The 21,874-nt window shown below is 32.3% G+C and overlaps 1 protein-coding gene across 1 annotated transcript in view; it reads left to right on the forward strand.

The window, feature by feature from the left end:
* Nucleotides 1-716: 716 nt before the first annotated feature.
* Nucleotides 717-21,874, forward strand: part of LOC143078559 (uncharacterized) — a 50,920-nt gene continuing 29,762 nt past the window's right edge. Inside the window, exon 1 of the mRNA XM_076253418.1 lies at nt 717-723. Coding sequence (XP_076109533.1) covers nt 717-723 — 7 coding nt within the window. The remainder of the gene's footprint in view (nt 724-21,874) is intronic.

The raw sequence follows: 21,874 nt of genomic DNA on the forward strand, positions 1-21,874 counted from the left end.
TCAAATAATAATGCCCCCCCCCCCCCCACATAATACTAACGGCCTAATTTATGTACAAAAAATGAAAGAAAAACAAATTATTTATGTAACACACCAACAAAAGGAAATCACTGAATTACAGGCTCCTGACTTGGAACAGGCACATACATGCAGAATATCAGTGGCGGGGTTCAATAAACATGTTCTCTTGCCGATTATTAATCTGACATAAAACCGTCAAAATAGCAAAACTCTATACAATATTAATCGCTATTTTGCCGAAGCCTTTATATTTAGACAAAGAGTTCTTTTATTTAAAAAACTTATAAATCAATTCTAGCCGTAGAATTTATAAATCAATATTAGCCGTAGAATTTATAAATCAATTCTAGCCGTAGAATTTATAAATCAATTCTAGCCGTAGAATTTGAAATCAATTCTAACCGTAAAACTGTTCTAGAAGTAGAACTGACCAAACATTTGGTCAGTTCTAGCTAGAACTGTCTCAAACTGTTCTAGGGTAGAACTGTCAGGATCAGTTCTAGGTAGAACTGTCCAAATCAGTTCTAGGTAGAACTGACCAAATCAGTTCTAGGTTAGAACTGTTCTAGCTAGAACTGACTGAAAGGTGCCAGGCTGACAGTTCTACGTACTGTTATAGCACAGTTCTCCTGACAGATTCTGGCAGATTTAATTAGAGGTTAGAAGTGATCTCCACTGTAGTTAAATATGAAGAAATGGCAAGTAAGTTTTTTAAATAAGTTGTGCGTGTGTGTTGTAAATTAAAACAAAATATATCTCTATTGAACTTATTGGAAATGATTAGATAATAAATGTTCAACAAATGTTTTCCGGTGCTTAGAAATACCATAAAATTTGATTATCTATTTTTAACAAAATACAAAACTCATAAAACAAAAACACTTTAACCATTACGGTACGTCTAAACACTTCTAATGACTCTTTAGTGCACTTAGGACTATACAATGCCACTAAGGACTAGAAAGAGTGCTGTTATGTGTATTATTTTTACATATTAAATTAAATGCGATCGCATCTGTAACAGAAAGGCATATCATCGGGTAACCATGCTACCTTTCTAAGTTAAAACAAAAAGTACATTACAACCCTTTCTTTGTGCATTATACGCCCAGGAACATACATCTTACTATTTTGCATGGTTTGGTAGCAAATGTTTCTTTTATTTCAACTGTAGCTCTTAACCAAAAGGGTTGGGTTTTTTTCCATCTGCCAAGCTTAATTTTGGATCAAGTGGTCATACAAGTACAGAGGCTAGGATTTATCATTCGGCTAGTCTGGACAACTTCTTGCAATACCCCCGCTCCGTATTCATTATAGTTTTTACATAAATCATTTAAGTTCTAGATCCTTCAGTTTGCATGTAAATATGATATTTAAATTTCTTATTGCTTAGTACAAACTGCAAAACGTTTTATTAGATGTCACCATTAGTAAAAATGTAAAATGAAACAATAACTTACGTTACCATTATAGACTTTTGTTGTATGTTTATACAAACCAAAATCACTACTAGACGATACACGCTCAACTTAACAAAATTGTGTTTCAAAGAACTAATGCACCAAATTGATTTTGTAGGATTTAGTTTAACATTTACATCTGTTTAAGGATCGTTTTACTTGACAAGAACTATTACAATGTAGGACAAAACCGGCTTACAACACGATATTTGTTCAAAGAATAGTACCCAAAATGTGACAAAACAGAGGTATCGCAATTGCAGATGGATTGGTGGATAGTTACTGTTTGGTCAACGTTCAGTGACAAGTATCTCATGCATATTTCAAAACCAAACTAAGTTGGGCAGACGTCAAAAGCGAGATTTTGACAAATTCGTTGTTCAAAATTATTTCCAAGTGTTCTTCAGGAAGTCAAACATGTATATTGACAGTAAAAAAGATCAAAATCGCTAAAAGAAAATAAACCCGGTGATTGACACTCCTTGTTGTTGAATTTAGGTTTGGCTGACTGTAATTGATATATAACGTTTTATAAAAATTATTCAAGTTAAATATACATATATGGAGGGGGGATCATTGACCCTGAAAAAAATATAACAACAATACAGACTTGAAGCATTTTTGAAGCATTCAATTATAATGAAACGTATGATAAAAAAATACGAATAAAAAGAAAGTCTGCCCGAAAAAAGATTGATATTTCAAAGAAAAATGTTTAGTGAGTTCATTGTAAACTTAAACCAGAATGCGTATAGCTGCTCTCTTTATAACAGTCACAAATCACTTCTAGAATTAAAAAACAGCGATCGATTGAAAATTCATGCAATAATAATTTGTCGAAAGTGATCGAGATCCCCTTAGTAGGTAATACAAATTCTCGGACACTTATTTTTTTTTACCAAAACACGTTAAAGTTAATATCACAGTTAATATCAGAGCCATATAATACTTGTTCTATATTTGGGGCTATTATATACTGAGTTCCAATGAAAACGCAACACTTGGTTTTTCAAAAATAAAATTTATATTAGAAATAATAATCTTTCAAAATAAGTTGTTCTTGAAAATTAACAATATTAACAATAGATCGATATCAAATAAAAATGTTTCATTGTCATTTTTCGGGCGCAATAGGTAAACGAAACATCCAATGTCGAATCATCAGCTCACAGTCCTAACAAAAAATGTTACAACCCCATTGTGCAGCGCTATCTCGACAGCGCCACGGATTTGATCATCCTGGACGTTTAATGTGATCTTGAGGAATGTTTTTCCACTTGTCTCGCAAAGCAAACTCAAGCTAACTTTATGATATTGGTGGTGGTTTTCATCGTCTAAACCATGTCAAATCTGATGCAAAATTTGCTCGATTGGACCAAAATCCGGCGAAAAGCATGACTTTTGGCCAAGGCGGGTGTCAAATGTCTATGTAACCACCACTGACGGTTTTTGTTAAAATAATGAATTATTTTTGGTCTGCAGAATTCGATGTTTTCACCAGACGGCCGTTTAGATATCACTAAGGAAAGACTGTGGTACTCAATTTCTGCGCAAATGGTGCTTTACTGAAATTTCTCCAAAGGTTCTACCGCGACCACCATTGAACTCTCGTGACCTTTCGACAGCCATCAGAGTCGATATCGGATATGTGAAAGACCAAATGTATCGGTCTTGCTGAGCGTTTCTTGCTTTTCGTACCCCGGGATATGGCTTATCATTAAATGATCCATTTTGGTTGAATTTGTGGACGATTTGGGTTATTGTAGAGGCTACAACTTCAGTCTTCTCGTAATTGTATGCCGTGAAAGGCTTCATTGGATCATGTCCAAAACTGCATGTCGCTGGTTTTCAGAAGGTCCTGGATTTACTCAAATGTTTATTGCAGTTTCTTACTAATAAGGGCGGGAAGATTCATGACATTTGCCAAGCTTTAAATGACAAAATCGTGAAAATGGTGCGTATTTTGAAAAGCGGTGAACTCGGTTTATGTCCGTTCAAAATAACCCTTACTTCGCATTTGTTCCAAAAATCAGTCAACCGTCAATTGTCGACAACTGTCTTAAAAGTCATTTTCAACCATCTATACAAAGTTCTAATATAGGAGAAAATAAAAATTATAAGATTTTTTAGCAAAACAAAAGTGTTGCGTTTTCATTGGCACTGAGTATACTATATATATGGGCCCGTATGCATAAAACATCTTAACTTAAGTATTCCTTAAACTTAGATTTCACTACGTTTTCCGTTAGTTAAGTTAAAATCTTAAGTCTTATGCATAAACTTACTGCAGTCTTCACTTAACTAAGGAATACTTAAATCGGAACCTTTCTCCAATTACCGTATGATATATATGATTATGTTAGCTCATCGCATGTTCTGATCATCCGTATAAAAGTTTGTTAGGATTATTTACATTGATTGACCAATACATACTTTTATTAAGAGCTTGGTTAACACAGTCTATAGAAGAAGCGAATCGATAAAATCTTTTCTTATATCACATAGCGATATTGTCTAATATCAATTGTAAACATGCAGACATTCCATGCGGAAAATGTTGTTTTCGGCAACGAAAAATTAAGAAAATACTAACTTTAAAACTTATTGTTCAAATATAAACAACAACTGAGTATAAATATACATTCAGAAGTTAGTTAGAAGCAAACGTTTATGTTCGTGTAACATTTGAAGTGCTGTGTTTTTCTTATATACATAAATATACAAATGCTATTTTTTCTAACATCAATGCAATACTTTTAAAATATCATAGCGGTGTTTTTGTTATATCAATATTAGTACTTATTAGTATTAATATTTGACTGCTGTATCCATATTTTGACAATTTTACCTATTATGTCTGTTTTGTTCACGCATTGTTGTAAACATGACAAAATTCTATGAGACTGTCATACACGTGAGAGGTTTAGCGCTATAAAATCAGGTTCAATCCATCATTTTCAAAATTTGAAAATGCCAGTACCGATGAATAAACAATGTCGTAATCAAATAGCTAAGTATCAAAATTATTGTTCACATATATAACATTAAGCAAATTTTATAATGAACGCACCGAAATAATATAATATATCTGATATGCTCGCAACGCACGCATGGAAGACTTTCTTTATTGATAACAATGAAACTAAGCATTAGCCTTTCAAAAAGGGCTAGTCGACTCTTAGCTGATGAAAATGGTAAGTGCTCTCGCTTTGTAGATTAATTCATTTACTAGAATAGCCACGTGCACCAATCAACAAATTTTACTACACACGTGAGATCACACGTTATGAAGTAGTATAATCGTTTAACGTTGTTGTTTATGAAACTCCAGAAGATTCGACTATTTATAGATAAAAGTTACCTGTGTACCAATATCATGAATATGCATGATTAATGACCAGGCGATTGATTGTTTGTTGCTTGCTTAACGGCCAGTTTCAAAAATGTTGATGCTAATTCTTGGGAATAAATGTAGGACTGTAAACGATGATAAAAATGTAAATCAAACATAAAGACAGAATGCTTTATGCTTGATTAAGACTTTTGTCATGATATATACTATATATACAGTCCTTCATCTTCATCTAATTTTATTTCTAATGTTTCTTTTCAAGTAAATTCGACTTAGAGATCTATGTAATTATCTAACAAAAAAATCATTCCAAACCTGTAGCGTTAACTATTGTTCAGTAAAATAACTAAATTCTTATTAAGAGGATGTTGATTTATAAATAACAGATGGGATTATCGTGTATTAAATCCTATGAGATCAAATCTAAGACTAGGCATGTTAAATTTCTGGCCTATTTTAATATTATACAATCATTGACATTTGATTGAGGTTGATAGATACAGGTTATTAGAAAAATGATAATGTTTATATCATCAAGTTACAGTAAAACTAATATGAACCAGATGCTCCGTAGGGCGCAGCTTTATACGACCGCAGAGGTTGAACCCTGAACGGTTGGGGCAAGTATGGACACAACATTCAAGCTGGATTCAGCTCTAAATTTGGATTGTGATTAAATAGTTGACACAGCATAGGTTTCTGACACAGAATGAATGTGGTCTAATGAACTTAAAATATTTGTTTTGCCTTTGAGTAATTCACTATGCTGTTGAATATTAATCCTCTCAAACAAATGCTTGAAGAAATTTTCTTTTTATTTCTGAAATCTGAAATGAGAAAAATTTAACCCCCACCCCCATTTGTTTTCACACACCCCTTTCCCTTTTTCCAAAACTGATCTCAATTCAAATTTCTAATGGAGCAACAATAAATAAAGTGCTTGTTATCACTGAATGGTAAAGATTGTTTTAATTTATCAGTTGGTAGAAAAAGTGAATATACATTGTATATTGTATAAAACAATGATTTAAGTTGATTCAACTACTATTCTGGACAAAGAAAGATAACTCCAATTGAAATATTAATTATATATCTGTATTGTACAAAACAAAGATTTAAGTCGATTCAACTACTATTCTGGACAAAGAAAGATAACTCCAATTGAAATTGCAATTAGATATTTCTTGCTATTGTGCAATACTGAGTATTTGAAAATATTTGCTATTGCACAATACTGTGCAATTGAAGATTTCTTGCTATTGCGCAATACTGTGCAATTGAAAATTTCTTGCTATTGCACAATACTATGCAATTGAAGATTTCTTGCTATTGGTGAATACTGTGCAATTGAAAATTTCTTGCTATTGCACAAAACTTAAAATAATAATTTTGGATCCTGATTTGAACCAACTTGAAAACTGGGCCCATAATCAAAAATCTAAGTACATGTTTAGATTCAGCATATACAAAAAAACCCAAGAATTCAATTTTTATTAAAATCAAACTTAGTTTAATTTTGGACCCTTTGGACTTTAATGTAGACCAATTGATAACGGGACCAAAAATTAAGAATCTACATACACAGTTAGATTTGGCATATCAAAGAACCCCAATTATTCAATTTTTGATGAAATCAAACAAAGTTTAATTTTGGACCCCGATTTAAACCAACTTAAAAACTGGGCCAATAATCAAAAATCTAAGTACATTTTAGATTCAGCATATCAAAGAACCCCAAGGATTCAATTTTTGTTAAAATCAAACTAAGTTTAATTTTGGACCCTTTGGACCTTAATGTAGACCAATTTGAAAACGGGACCAAAAATTAAGAATCTACATACACAGTTAGATTCGGCATATCAAAGAACCCCAATTATTCAATTTTTGATGAAATCAAACAAAGTTCAATTTTGGACCCTTTGGGCCCCTTATTCCTAAACAGTTGGGATCAAAACTCCCAAAATCAAACCCAACCTTCCCTTTATGGTCATAAACCTTGTGTTTAAATTTCATAGATTTCTATTTACTTATACTAATGTAAAAGTTATTGTGCGAAAACCAACAATAATGCTTATTTGGGCCCTTTTTTTGGCCCTTAATTCCTAAACTGTAGGAACCAAAACTCCTAAAATCAATCCCAACCTTCCTTTTGTGGTCATAAACCTTGTGTCAAAATTTCATAGATTTCTATTCACTTAAACTAAAGTTACAGTGCGAAAACCAAGAAAATGCTTATTTGGGCCCTTTTTGGCCCCTAATTCCTAAAATATTGGGACCAAAACTCCCAAAATCAATTCCAACCTTCCTTTTGTGGTCATAAACCTTGTGTTAAAATTTCACTGATTTCTATTCACTTTTACTAAAGTTAGAGTGCGAAAACTAAAAGTATTCGGACGACGACGACGACGACGACGACGACGACGCCAACGTGATAGCAATATACGACAAAAAAATAAAAAAATTTGCGGTCGTATAAAAATTGAAGTTCCTTTTCTATGTCTTTTATTCTTTTAAATGCATAATGTGTATAAATAATCCATTGAAGTTTTCCCATCAGCACATATAAAAAAGAAGATGTGGTATGATTGCCAATGACACAGAAATTAACAACTATAGGTCACCGTACAACCGTCAACAATGTGCAAAGATCATACCGCATGTATATTTTTTTCTTTCTTTGGATGGTGATCAGAAAAACTTTAAACCTCTATTAATAACGTTTATGTTTATACTTGACTGTTTTAACATGTCACTATCTACATGCCATAACAGATTTATAGCTTTACTTTGCCATTTCAAAACTGCCATTTCAAAACTGAGAAAAGATATGAATTGAAAGCTGTAATGTAAACCATTTAAAAGTAAAGTTTTTCAAAATACTTGACAAATCACAATACTTAATAACATTACTTCGCTCCGGCATATAATTTTTTAACAACACTGAAATGTAATTACCTTTGGCGTTTTTCTGTATTGTTATGAGTTACAATTTATGACGAAAATAAGCAAAGACCCATCGAAACAACATCTGAATCAAAAATTTAATAACACATTTAGATGTTTAGATGATATATTGGCTCTCAATAATGACGACTTCAGTATGCCGACAATAAAGAGATTTATCCAGCCGAAAGATAAAGATAATACTAACAATGAACATTACCCTTTCCTGGATCATGATATCTATATCTTTAACGGGAAGCTTAATACCAAAATTTATGCTAAAAGAGATGATTTTTCATTTCCTACTGTAAATTATCCATTGTTAGATGGCGACGTTCCTTTGTCACCATCTTATGGTGTTTGTATATCTCAACTTGTTCGATTCGCTCGTGTAACGTATTTGATTTTAACGAAAGAAATATCTGATATCACAAACTAGTCTACATAAGTGTACAGTGGTATGCTGATCGGAGCTGGAACCGCTTGCGATTTTGGAGCCTCTTGCCTTTGTTAGTCTTCATTTATATGTTTTGGAGTTTAGTGTGACGTCCATTTTCACTGAACTAGTACACATGTGTATTGAGGGCCAGTCGAGGACCACCTCCGGGTGCGGGATTTTCTCGCTGCGTTGAAGACCCATTGGTGGCCTTCGGCTGTTCTCTGGTCAAGTTGTTGTCTCTTTGAAATATTCCCAAATTTCCATTCTCAAATTTATCATAATATTAAAATAGTTATTCGTTTATTTATGATTAAATTGAGATTTAAAAAAGATCTAGTTTAGACCTTCAACACGTTCCTGTGCCAGTCCTTACCTCGCCAGTTTTTGTCTTAATATGATATTTAAATAACCCGGAGAATATGGTAATGATGATAGGTATTTGATTGTCTAAATTATGTTTAATTACAACCTTCATATACTTGAGGTAATTTACATGTGTAATTGTTGAAAAACCCTACATTGATAAAAACTGACTGATGACCTATATCGTGTATTGTTTTAAAGTGTTATGTTGAAACACTATAAATCAAACACAGCTTATCATATTTTCCATAATCAATCCATTATATTATTATTATTCATTTATCTTTATTAAATCGTGAACAACAGAAGTTATTTTTTTCAAATCTCTGATAAACAACTTCTCTTATATACAAACAATAATGTTCCCTACAGTAGGTATATACTAAGCCCTTTTCCGTTAATATTTCCTTGCGACCCGTCAGATAGGCTGACAATATACATTTAATTCCCGTGATTGAGGGATCGAGATATGAAGATTTGTTCACCCAACAAATCTTCATATCTATCGATGTCAAGGGAAACGAATGTTTTATTCCACTGCCTAAGCTTTGTATACTATCTGAACTTCAAATATTAGTGTGCATATTGGCATTTTTTTCCCGCTTATTTTTATTACTAAATACAACATACATATTGATAAAAAGTACAGATATACATAATTATTTAACTAGTCTTTTTGTTTTAATGTCTGAAATCAATTTGAACACGATATTGATATTTGCTATATAATTTAATTTTGGAAGTAACGCGTCTTCTGATTGGCTGACGTTATTTTGTTATCAGCCCATAGACATAATCAGAGATGGGTCCGATTACTTTCAATGTAATTGATTAAATTACAATTACTTCGTCATTTGTACGATTAAATCAAATTAATGATTACATCATTTCTGAAAGTATCTGATTAAATTAATGATTACATTAGCAAAGTAATCATGATTACATCTGATTACAATGAATTTAAAAACAAAACATTTTGAATGATGTGAATGAATAAACGTTCAATATAATTATAGCATTTTTGAGGAAGTATTTCATTTTGGTTCAATTATAAAATGATAACTTCAAATTAAACTTCATCTATTTAAATAAACACCAAATTTCACTACATATATATACATTACACTTTATCAGCAATGATCTCTGAATTATTTTGAATTAAATTTAATAAAGATATATCATAATCAAGAGTTTTTTTGTTTGTCTGCTGACCTCTTTCATAATTTATATGTATTCCAAGTTGCAGTTTATGGAAGTTTAAATATGGATTAAATAAAGTTACCAGTTGAAACTATGTTAAATTTTAATAGAAATGTTTAATTAAATTGTAAACACTATGTAAGTACTAAACATGCTAAAAATCATTACATTTTACATGGCCAGGCCAAATAAAAACAATTTAAACAACATATTTGTCCAACTTTAAATTTAGTTTGTGCTAATTAGATAAATTTTCATGTCTGATTTATCTTTTATCATATATATTTCCCTACAGCTATACTCAATTGGTAATTGCAATAAAAACAAACCTTAATTAGTCTCCTGCCTGTCCATTCAAAGTTGACAAAAATCACAAAAATTAACAAAAGATTATAATTCAGGGTTAAAGAAAAGTATTACTTGAATATATAACAGTTATTATCAAATATTAATATGAAGATCATTATAAAACAATGAATATACCTGTATGTACAATATCTCTTACCAAGATTGGAGGTAAATAATTGTATTATATGTCTCTGCTAAGGCTAATGGTGACTTTTCAATACTGTAACAGTTTATTTTTTTACTGAAGTAGACATGTTTAAAGTAACCAAACCATTTTTATCATGTTTGAAATTTATCAAATATGAATAACAAAGAGGTTCATTTAATGACCAAAAACACAATTTTAGATTGTTTTCATTGTAATCAGAATGTAATCAAAAGTAATCATGATTACAGGGTATTTTTAAAAGTAATTGATTAAATTAGATTACATGTAATCAGATTTTTGGCTGATTAATGATTACACTGATTACTTGAAAAATTGTAATCAATTACAGCTGATTAACGATTACAATTACAATTACCCCAAGTCTGGACATAATTTAGTCATGTGACCGTAAAGTCGTCAACGTTTTTTCATGGTTTTCTACGGTTTAAAATGGAATTTAGAATTAAATTATAAGAAATGACTGTAATATTTTTTCTGTCTATTCGAAATAACAAAAAAAATGTGGTGCACACTGTTAAATAACCCGCTACCCGCGTTATTCAGTGTGCACCAATTTTTTTATGTTATTTCTTCATAGACAGAAAAAATGTTACAGTCATTCCTTAAAACCGCGCGTAACTTCGCATGATTTAGTCCCGACATTTCAGTGGGGAAGATGATACTCAGAGATGAATATGAAGTTTTGTTCGACGTCACGTGTGAACGTTTCAACCAATCAAATGTTGATTTCGCTATCAAAATCAACATGCAATGGAATATTATCAAATCAGATAGTGAAATACACTGCATGTAACCTTTTATTGTAAGATCATAACAACAAGAAGTGTTACATTTTGTTAATTTTATTTGCTTTGTTTATCTGTACTAATATGTTTGCATTTTAACCCGCCAGGGTTTCATGTTTTGCAATAAAGATTGTTTATATGATAAATTTCCCTTTTTTAACTTGTCTGTGTCTGTCGAAACATATATAGATGGGTAAATTTTTAATAAATCAAAAATACTTAATTCCATCTCGGATGCTTTCGACATTACTTGTTACCTTTCGACATTACTCGTTACCTGTTTGTACAAAATTTATCGTTCGTTATTTAATCGCATTTGATTGGTTAATAGAAATACCTGTTCACTTCAGGTAAATTTTCAAACAAATATTCCCTGGTCATTTCGAATAGTTTACTGGTCAATTCAACACGTTAAATTTATTTAAATTATCGATAATCTTTAACTTTATTAAAGGAAATTTCGTATTATTATGAATTGTATGATTGGAAAGCTTTGTTACAGTTCTATGCTGCCTGGATACGTCGGGTTGAATCTGGTAAAAATAATTGGTCTGATGATACTGCGGACATTGAGACTCCTTTATTGGCCAGTTCCGTCAGATCTAGACAGAAAAGAACAGGTAATAAATCTTCTACCATTGTAAAAGCACCGTCTGTTTGGTTCTGCTCTGATTTTCAGAAAAAGAAATGTTCTTTTTCCAGTGCTCATGATAAGGTCATTAAGGGTTTGTGCATCTAGTCTATTGAAGGATAACAAGCAATTGCCACATGCTGAGTTAGATCTATCGTGTCCTCATCATGAGTCATGACTACATGGCAGTAAAATTGATAATGTTTGTGCTCTAGATTGTTGCAATATATGTGAAGGTTCAACATGTTTAAAACATATTTTTGGTGAGCATGGTATTGAAAATCTTGTGCATTTACATAATCAAGTTAAGAGTTCAGGCGTGCCAAATGTATTTGGTTGTAAAATTCCTGTTTACTCAAAGCTGAATGTTAATTTTTCAGGTCTATGTTATCAATGTATCATGATTCAGATATAGCTATTTTTTTAGAGTATGGGTTCCCATTGAGTTGTGAAGGTTCATGTTCAGGTTTGTCTGAAGAAAAGAATCATGCTGGAGCTAGAAGTCATCCAGATGATATGAGAAAATATTTGAAAAAAGAGTGCACTTACGGTAGCATAATTGGGCCTTTTTTTAGTAATCCCTTTAATACGGACATGGTTATTTCTCCATTAAATTCTGTGCCGAAGAAGGATACTCTAGATCGTAGGGTGATTTTAGATTTGAGTTTTGGTGTTGAAGGTGAGGACTCAGTAAACAGTCATATTTCTAAAGATTTGTATTTGGGTAATCCTATCAAGGTTTCTTATCCTTCAGTTGACTCTTTGGTGGAGTTAATAAGGAGAAAAGGTTCTTGTTCGTTATGTTTTAAGAGGGACTTAAAGCGGGCTTATAGACAAATTCCAATCTGTCCTGGTGACTGGCATTTGGTTGGATTTTCATGGGAAAATCATATCTTTTTTGATCGGGTATTGTCCATGGGATTAAGGTCAGCTGCATATAATTGTCAAAGGGTGACTAACGCTGTTAGTTTTAATATATTGGACGCTCACTATGATTTACAAATTGTTAACTATCTTGATGATCTAGCGGGTTGTGATGTACAAATGAAGGCATTTGACGCTTATGCTATTTTGGGTGAAGTATTGGACAAATGCGGTTTAGAGGAATCTGTAGAAAAGGCCGCTCCTCCTTCTACATCTATGGTTTTTCTTGGTATACTCTTTGATACAGTAAGTTGTACTCTATCTATTACTAAGGATAGATTGGAGGAAAATACTTTATTTGGTTAAAAGTTGGTTGCAAAAGGAGAGATGCTCTTTAAGAGATTTACAATCTTTACTTGGTAAACTTCTTTTCGTGAGTTTATGTGTTCGCCCTGGGCGACTTTTTGTTTCAAGGTTATTGGTTTGGTTGCGGACTTTCGGTGGTCAAAATATTACAAAACGTGTACCCAAGCATATTAAGTTGGATTTAGTTTGGTGGAGCAAGTTTCTGGAGTTTCTATGATGTTTCTTATTGACTGGTCTAGTCCAGATTGTGTACTTTCTTGCGATTCAACTTTGATTGGTTGTGGAGGTATTTGTAATGGGAGGTTTTTTCATACCGTCTTTCCAGCATTTATTCGCAGGCAACAGTTGCATTATAATGCTCTGGAACTACTTTGTGTTATGGTGTGCCTGAAAGTTTGTACTTAACGGTTCTAGAATTTGTTATTTATTGTGATAATTCTTCATCTGTCACTGTACTAAATTCTGGTGCTTGCAGAAACACGTTCATGCAATCTTGTCTCAGAGAAATCTGTTTTCTGACAGTTAGTCATGAGTTTCAAGTAAAAGGACGGCATTTGAGTGGTGAAGCAAATAGAATTGCTGACATGCTTTCTAGGTGGGATATGGATCCCGGTGTGAGCACAGAGTTTTTAAAGCTGGCTCGTGTCAATGCGTGGAAAGAAATTGAATTGGATGATGATTTGTTTCATTTTAAAGATTGTTTATATGATAAATCGAGATATTGATCAAAAAGCATTTTTATTTTTGGTTTTTATAGGAAATTTTACTCTGTTGGCACTTTTTGAAATTGGCCCTTCTGTGAAAAAAATCCTCGGCATATTGGACCTACCTCTTTCCCTTTTTTAACTTGTCTGTGTCTGTCGAAACATATAATATAGATGTAATAGTCGAAACAATCTATGATTAAAGGGAGATAACACTTTCTACTCGTCTATATTACAAATATTCGTAATAAAGATAAAATTACTTGTTTAAGTAATATTACCCATCAAAATAATATTACACGAATAAATAATCGCCTGGACTTATTTTCTCCTGTGTTTATTTGGCCGTTTTTAAAGGATATCGTTGTGAAAGAATATCTCAAGAACGTTTGCAATCTCAAGGAACGGTAACTCTTAATGGAGGATTAAACATTTTTTTGCGGGAAAATACGAATGCCTACTCAAATCTATTCTATTAGAAAAATCGACAAATTAATGTAATATACAGAAGAGTGACGTGTCAACAATGCACTTGCACTGCACTATTTTTAATATAGTAGAATAGAATGATATACAAATGCATGAAAACTATATAATACACATGTAACTTTAATATACTCGTATTAATATAATTTAAAACAATAAGCCTGAGTATACTTATTTGTATCACTACAATATAATAGTCATTACGATGAGCATGAATTCCCTGTCATTAATTTATCATCCGTGGACGAACTTGTCCCAGAAAACAAATATATCTGTACATTAACCTCAATTGCAGGTATAGAGAAGAGATTTTTTTTTCTAAGACAAGTGCGTGTCGGACCATCCACAAGAACTTGCGGTCATCCGATGTTCAGTACTTCAATACTTTGATTCAACTTATTTTTATAGTTCGTTCTTATGTTGTACTGTTACACTACTGACCCAGGTTAGGGGAGGGTTAGGATCCCGCTAACATATTTAACACCGCCACATTATGTATGTATGTGCCTGTCCTACGTCAGGAGCCTGTAATTCAGTGGTTGTCGTTTTTTGATCTGTAACATTTTTGTTTTTCGTTCATTTGTTGTACATGAATAAGCCTTTAGTATACTCGTATGCATTGTTTTGCATTTGTTATTTCTTGTTTTTTCATAGCTGACTATGCGGTATGGGCTTTGTTCGTTGAAGTCCGTGGGATGACCTATAGTTGTTAATTTCTGTGTCATTTGGTCTCTTGTGGAGAGTTGCCTAATTGGCAATCATACCACATCTTTTTTTATATATACAATGGTCAATTTATCTTGCATAATGTATAAATGAAGCTTGTGTCAAGAAAAAATCATCTAAAAATAATTCAAATCAGACAAGAAACAGATTGTTTTTGTTAAATGATTAGAGAAAGCGTGTTTCAATATATTTTAAATACAATCCGCCTTACTACTCTTGAGAGCAACTTCAATTTCTTAAGTGTATAAGAATATTGCCGATGCGTCTAGACCTTTATGGATAATACGGATAACAAGAGTACTATAATATACTTACTAATAACAGTTATTTGTAAGGTAAAACCATTAGTAGAGGAACCAGACAGTAAACAGTCATAAGTCCCTTCATCACTTTTCTTGACATCAGTTATATTCAGGTTATATTCTCCTACTGAATGATCACCTGTGACAGTTAATCTGGATCTTAATTCAGCTGGTAAACCTGGGTTTATACTTGTTCCATCTGTATATATCATTATAGAACTATCAATGGTTTTACTCCAGGTGATTCTATTTCCTGCAGCAGCATTAGTCCTATAAGGACATTTTAACTGTACAGTTGATCCCTTAACTACAGAAACTGCGTCTACTTTATTGCGATCTGAAATGTCAACATATATGTTATTCTGTACAAACAAAAATATATAATAACTTAATTCAAGTAAATATTTTGCATATTACAAATTTTAAATATGCTAGACAATTATCAAAAATGCTTGAAATAAAATCATATATTTGCTATACGTAACGGTATTCAAATAAAAACCATCAAGAGGTAATTCATAGATTGAACTTAATAAAAAATTTTGAGCTAGCTGCTATCTAAAATCGCTGTAAGAATGTCTAGGTGCGATACTAAAGACTAAAGAGTAATAGTCCATTGTATTTGTTTCACTAACAGGGTCAAAATGGAAAAGTTAAATGTAACTTGTTTTTAATTTGCTCTTTGCTCGAGTTGTTGTTTCTTTGACGCATTCCCGATTTGCATTCTCAATTTTATTAATACACGTATTAGAGCTCGAGTGAGTCAAGTAATTTCCATAAAATATTTTTCATAATTTTTACATCTTTCCCGAATATCAAATATGTTATTTAGCCCTTCAATTTGTTGTTAAAAGTCTTTTTGGCTCAAAACTGTAAATTTTTAATGATTTAATTATTTTTTTTTATCAAAATAACATTATAATGCTTTTATTACTTCAAATATTTGGTTTTAGTCAATAGAGTCAGTCGAATACACTTTTGGGGATAAATCTTAATACCCAAATGTTGTCATCATCTGTCAAAGTGTACAGCAATTTGTAAAAAAAACAAAATGCGGTTTAAGGAAAGGCCAACATGCATGTATTGATCCTAAATCCCCAAAGAGCACAGTTCCAAATTTTGGAAACACTTGCATAATGTTAGTGTTAGTTGAAACCCTACAATTTATAAATCATTATTACACAAGTTACAATACACCGATTACAGACCCAAAGAGATTTGCTAGTATATTCAATAAATATTTTTACAAACAACACTGTTAATCGTTATCTTACTTAAAACTTTAGCGAGTGTTGTTTTGTAAACTTGAGAATGATATTTGATGTCGCATAGCAAAAAAATTGCTTTTTATCATGCAAATCACAAATAACTAATGAATATATACTCAATTAGAAAATTTCATTCTATGAGTCACTGTGTTAGGTATGTGATATTTGTGCGAAGTGTTTTCAATGTCTTAAAATGGTAACAAAGATGGTCCAAGACTACAATTGTCGTTCCTTGATTTTTGTTGATCTTCGTTGTTCGTCCCTAGTGATGACAGTGGGTTACTTGCCATTAATTTTTATACCCCTTACAAATTTATTTCTCCATGTTTAATGCTTCAAATTGCAAGTAGTGGGGTGAAATTACACTTTAAAAAAATGTGGGTCCAGAATTTTAAAGGAAAGTAGTGATTTGGTCCAGCTGAAAAAGGTTTAGAATTAGCACTTCGGAAGCAGTCAAAAGATTTCAAGACGCCTAAACATAAAATTGTCCAAATTTTGAGTTAGAGCCGATGAAGTTTTCTATAATTTTGATATAATTTGTCCCAAAAGTAGTACAACACACTGTAAAAGTTTCTTTGAGAAAGCGCAGGTGGGATTTTTTTTATTTTCATTTATGTTCTAAAAGAAATGCACTACGAAATAATTGTGGTCTCGGACCAGATGCTTTCTCTAAAAGAAAAAGAAAAGCAACATGTGAACTTAACCCCTTATATTACGGGTCATCAAACAATTGTTGCTCAATTTTTGTTTGCTACTGATTTGAAATAATTGTGTGTTACTATGATAAAATAATGAGGATATTAAAATATCTTTTTGAAAATATGTAATTGTGTGTAAGTTTCTGAATACGTCAATCAAAATCAATGTTGGATAGTTGAATAGAAAACTGACCTAATCACAAACTAATATATGAACACGAAGCAAAAATTTCAAAGTCAAGAGACCATAATTGAGGGGACAGGGCAAAATAATTTCCATGGCAATGAGATATGTCGATGCTTATACAACTGCATACCAATTATCATGAACTCCCCACTAGTGGTGTCCCATAAACTGACCTAATCACAAATTAATACATGAAAACTAAGCAAAAGTATCAAAGTCAACATACCATAACTGAGGGGCAGGGCCAAATAATCTCCATAGTAATGAGATGTGCCAACACTAATACAACTGCATACCAAATATCATTGACCCACCACTAGTGGTTCTCCATAAACTGACCTAATCACATACTTATACATTGTTGACGCCGCCGCCGCCGTTGTCGCCGACGCCGGAAACAGCATAGCTATGTCTCGCTTTTTGACTCCGTCAAGCGATACAAAAAAAAAACCAGGATTAATGTGTTGTACGCCAGACGCAAGTTCAGTCTATACAAGACTCACCGGTAACCCTTCGTATGCGTTCGAATCACGGCGATGGAAGAATAAAAATTTGCGTAAGCAAATATGCAGATTTAACATTGTTGTGCTGATTTTTAGGAGTAATTTATGGCAAGCCGTTTTACTATTTATTCTAACTTCAAGATATCTCATATAATATATAAGATATCTTATATAATCCAGTTTTTATAAGATATCTTATAAACTTTAGAAGAATCATCACTTTTGCCTAACCCGGTTAACCGGTAGTTGAAGTTGATGTTTGAATGTCTTATCTATAGTACCCTACACATAGATATAAGAAGTTGTGGTATAAGTTTCAATGTGAGAAAATTCCATCCAAATCATACATTTACGTTTTTATAATACGATTAATTGCCTTTGGTATTATAACTAAAGGCTTGTCCGTGAAGATTCCTGGCGAAGCTTGACTTTGAATAATCAAATCCACCGTATCAACTATGGCGTTTGTACTAATTCAGATTGAGAATTTAAAAAACCTTCTTGATCTCGTAGAATTTAATATGTCTGAAACCGATGATTCTTTCATTTTCTCTTGTTGTCTCCGAAAATAATGTGGAGTATTTGAATTTGAAATGATTAAGCCAAAGCTTGTTACTCGTACTATCAAGTATACATTCACATTGGTTTGAATTTCACAATTTTGAGTTAGCATTTCGTTTAAAGTATGACAAAGCCTTGCACGACGGAGATCGCACATTCAGATGTAGCCTAGGTCTACACAATATAAGAACAAAATTGAAATAATGAAGTAAATAAAACTTAATCGTACATGTATTACTGATTTGAAGTTAATGTTAACAAAACATATATACTAATTATGTTTCCTTAAGATCTAAGAGACGAGTGTTAATTAATTTTATATTTTTGGATTAACAATAGCAATCAATATACTGGACAATTGATCTGTCATATTAATTACTGCGACGACAATTTTTAAAGAAAACATAACTATTTAATGATTACAATACAAATTTAAATCAAATATATCAAAACTGAAAAAAAGTCCGGTTAACCGGTTAGCGTTTTTGGTATTTGGTATTCGGTCGTTAAAACGGTTAACCGGTTAACCGTTGACAACACTAGTTTAGATTTATATAAAATCATGTTAAATCCACCATTTCTTACATAAGAAAATACCTGTACTAAGTCAGGAATATGATTCGTTTAATGTGTTTTTGGCATTTGAATAGGGACTTTCATATTTGAATTTTCATCGGGGTTCAGTATTTTTGTGATTTTACATTTCAATAGTATGAGTAAGAATTCCGCCGATCGCAAATTTGTAGATTTAACATAGTTGTGCTTATATTTAGAGAAATTATAGTTTGTACTTATGTTTAACTGTATGATTGTATACGAGGACACATCGCATGATTGTTTTAAGAGTTACATAAAGGGGTTTAACACGGTAGGTATAGTGTCCGGCTAGGATCGTGGTTTTTCGAGTGATTTGATCGGGCTTTTTCCAGTGTGACCACTTTTTTTTCGAGTGAATATGATAAAAAATGTAAACAAACACTTCTTTTCTAACAAGACGTGATATAGAAGCTTGAGTTTGATACACATAGACAATAACTGTTTGGTGTCTTTAAATATCAGCTGTATTTGTATGAGGCTAGGAAAACAAGGTGTATGCGGGCTGTTAGCGAGCTATTACACCTGTTTCGAACCGAGTACAAATACAGCTGATATTTAAAGACACTAAACAGTACTGTTATTGTCTTTATCCTGCAATTAGTTCTGTATATTATTTGTGTTTTGAACATGTTGAAAGACACAAAAACACATATTTTGCATTTATTTTCGATTTGAAATCCCTTGAGGCCCGTGTAGTAATACGATATGTAGTAATCACACATTCAGCAGAAGACGCGTTCGAAAAAAGAGAATCTCGAATGATCAACAATAATACATCGCTCAAGGTGAATAATTATCTATTTTAACATAACAACTAATTTCAACAGTAAAAAGAAATAACAAAACATTGTCCAATTTGAGACAGGAGTGTACGAGTTATCCTACGCTTCAGACTCGACATTCACTAAAAATGCATGCTGAAATTGACATGGTTTTTTTGTTACACAATCATACACATTCAAGTTTTGAAATCGGTAGTTGTCATCGTAGAAAAAGACTGCTGTTCATGTGTGTATGTTATCAGAAAATTGGTGTGATTCTTATTGCTCTAAAGAAATGTTTGAAAACAAACAAATGGAAAAAGTAATCGTTAATTCGCAATTGATACGTCATTGGAATGCGACTCCAATACACATTCTGAGGTCACGTAGGTTCATACACTACTCAGTCCGGCAGTGGGCGGAGCTTTTAAGCGATATCTGTATAGTATACAGATACAGCATAGCGATATCTGTAGGGCTGTATCTGTACAGTAGAACACCCAATTGCAGGATAAAAGGTTATACATGATATGTTTGTATGTGAGATATAAAGATAGTATCATTCTGACATTGCTTTTCTTTTAAAAAGTTAAATTTAGCCTTAAAATGCTTTCATTCCAAAATACAGAATTAAGCCATTTTCTTACACATACCAATGCAAATGTCGACGGAAATGCATACATGGAATCTATATATACTTAGATATACAGACACTTTACAAAAACTATTGTTATTTCATTGAAAACGACTTTTTGAGACTATATTCAGTTTTTCATGTCCGGGTTTTTTCGAGAGCGGTCCGGGCTTTTTCGAGTGTGTCCTTTTTTATCTAGGGATTATACACATTTCTTATAGCTAAAATGTTATGTGTTAACGTTTAAAAACTATAAAATAAAGGCTCAAATTAATTACTTTCAAGGCACATAGTGTATCAACACTTGCATTTTATCAAGAAACAAGTATCGTTCATTAGTATAATTATATTCTTTTTCTCACATCTTATAAATTGCATGTACAGTATATATCCGTGATGTCAGCAATCTAATGTGAGTATTCCGGACCATAAAAGTATTTGGACCTCATGAGATACTATTACTGAACAGCAAAATGTCGACTTGGAAGGTAACTTCCAAAAATGTCTTAATGAACTGTTAAACAAGAGTTCAACTGTTTTACTAACTGACAAAAAAAAGTCGATATGATAAAGAGTCTAATAATTGATACTAGAGACGGACAGAAAACAGATACACCCAGATTAAGACAATTTATTGAAAGACAATGGGTTTCAACTTGTAACTTGTGCTGTTTTGGGTAGAATTTGAACTATAAAATTAACACATTTCATGTAACCGTCATTGTTGTAGATAAGTTTATTGTATTGTTGAATCGTTTCTAATGTATACATCTGTACCTATATGGTCCCAACTTGGGTTTCCCCTTGGGCACCTCTTACGCCAAAACAATATATGTTTTGCCACTTTATTACTTGTTTCACCATGTAAAATAAATATATCTTTCGTTTAAAATTTTCCTTATTTTCTACCCCTCCCCAGCCTTAAACCGTTAGTTTCCCCGTTTGAATAGTTTTTAACTAGTCATTTGGGAGCCCTTTAGAGCTTGTTGTTCGGTGTGAGCCACGGCCCCGTGTTGAAGGCCGTACCTTGACCTATAATTGTTTACTTTTATAAATTGGTATTTGGATGGATAGTTGTCTCGTTGGCACTCATACCACATCTTCCTATATCTTTCATATGGTCCAACCATACGCGTACAGTTTTATCATATGAGTATACGCATATGGTCGTGACCATACGCGTATGGTCCTAATACTCATATGGTCCGGAACATAAGCATAGACAATTCGAATTGAGACGTACATACATATATTGTATAAGATGAGATGTATGTTTGTTCTTAAAAAAAGTTTACATCTTAGATATGTCATTATCTATTTGTCTTGTATCTTGTATTATTCATTTTATTGTTAAGAAATGGAAACCGAAAATGTCTAAATGCTACAACTCTGAGGAGGAGTCTGATTATGCAAATATAATAATTGGTCATACAGCAACTTTACACCATGATAACTTCATTCAATAAAAGAAAAGTGTCTAAAAAGTGGAAAAAATTAATATTAATC

This window comes from Mytilus galloprovincialis, chromosome 6 (genome assembly GCF_965363235.1).
Source record: "Mytilus galloprovincialis chromosome 6, xbMytGall1.hap1.1, whole genome shotgun sequence".
NCBI lineage: Eukaryota > Metazoa > Mollusca > Bivalvia > Mytilida > Mytilidae > Mytilus > Mytilus galloprovincialis.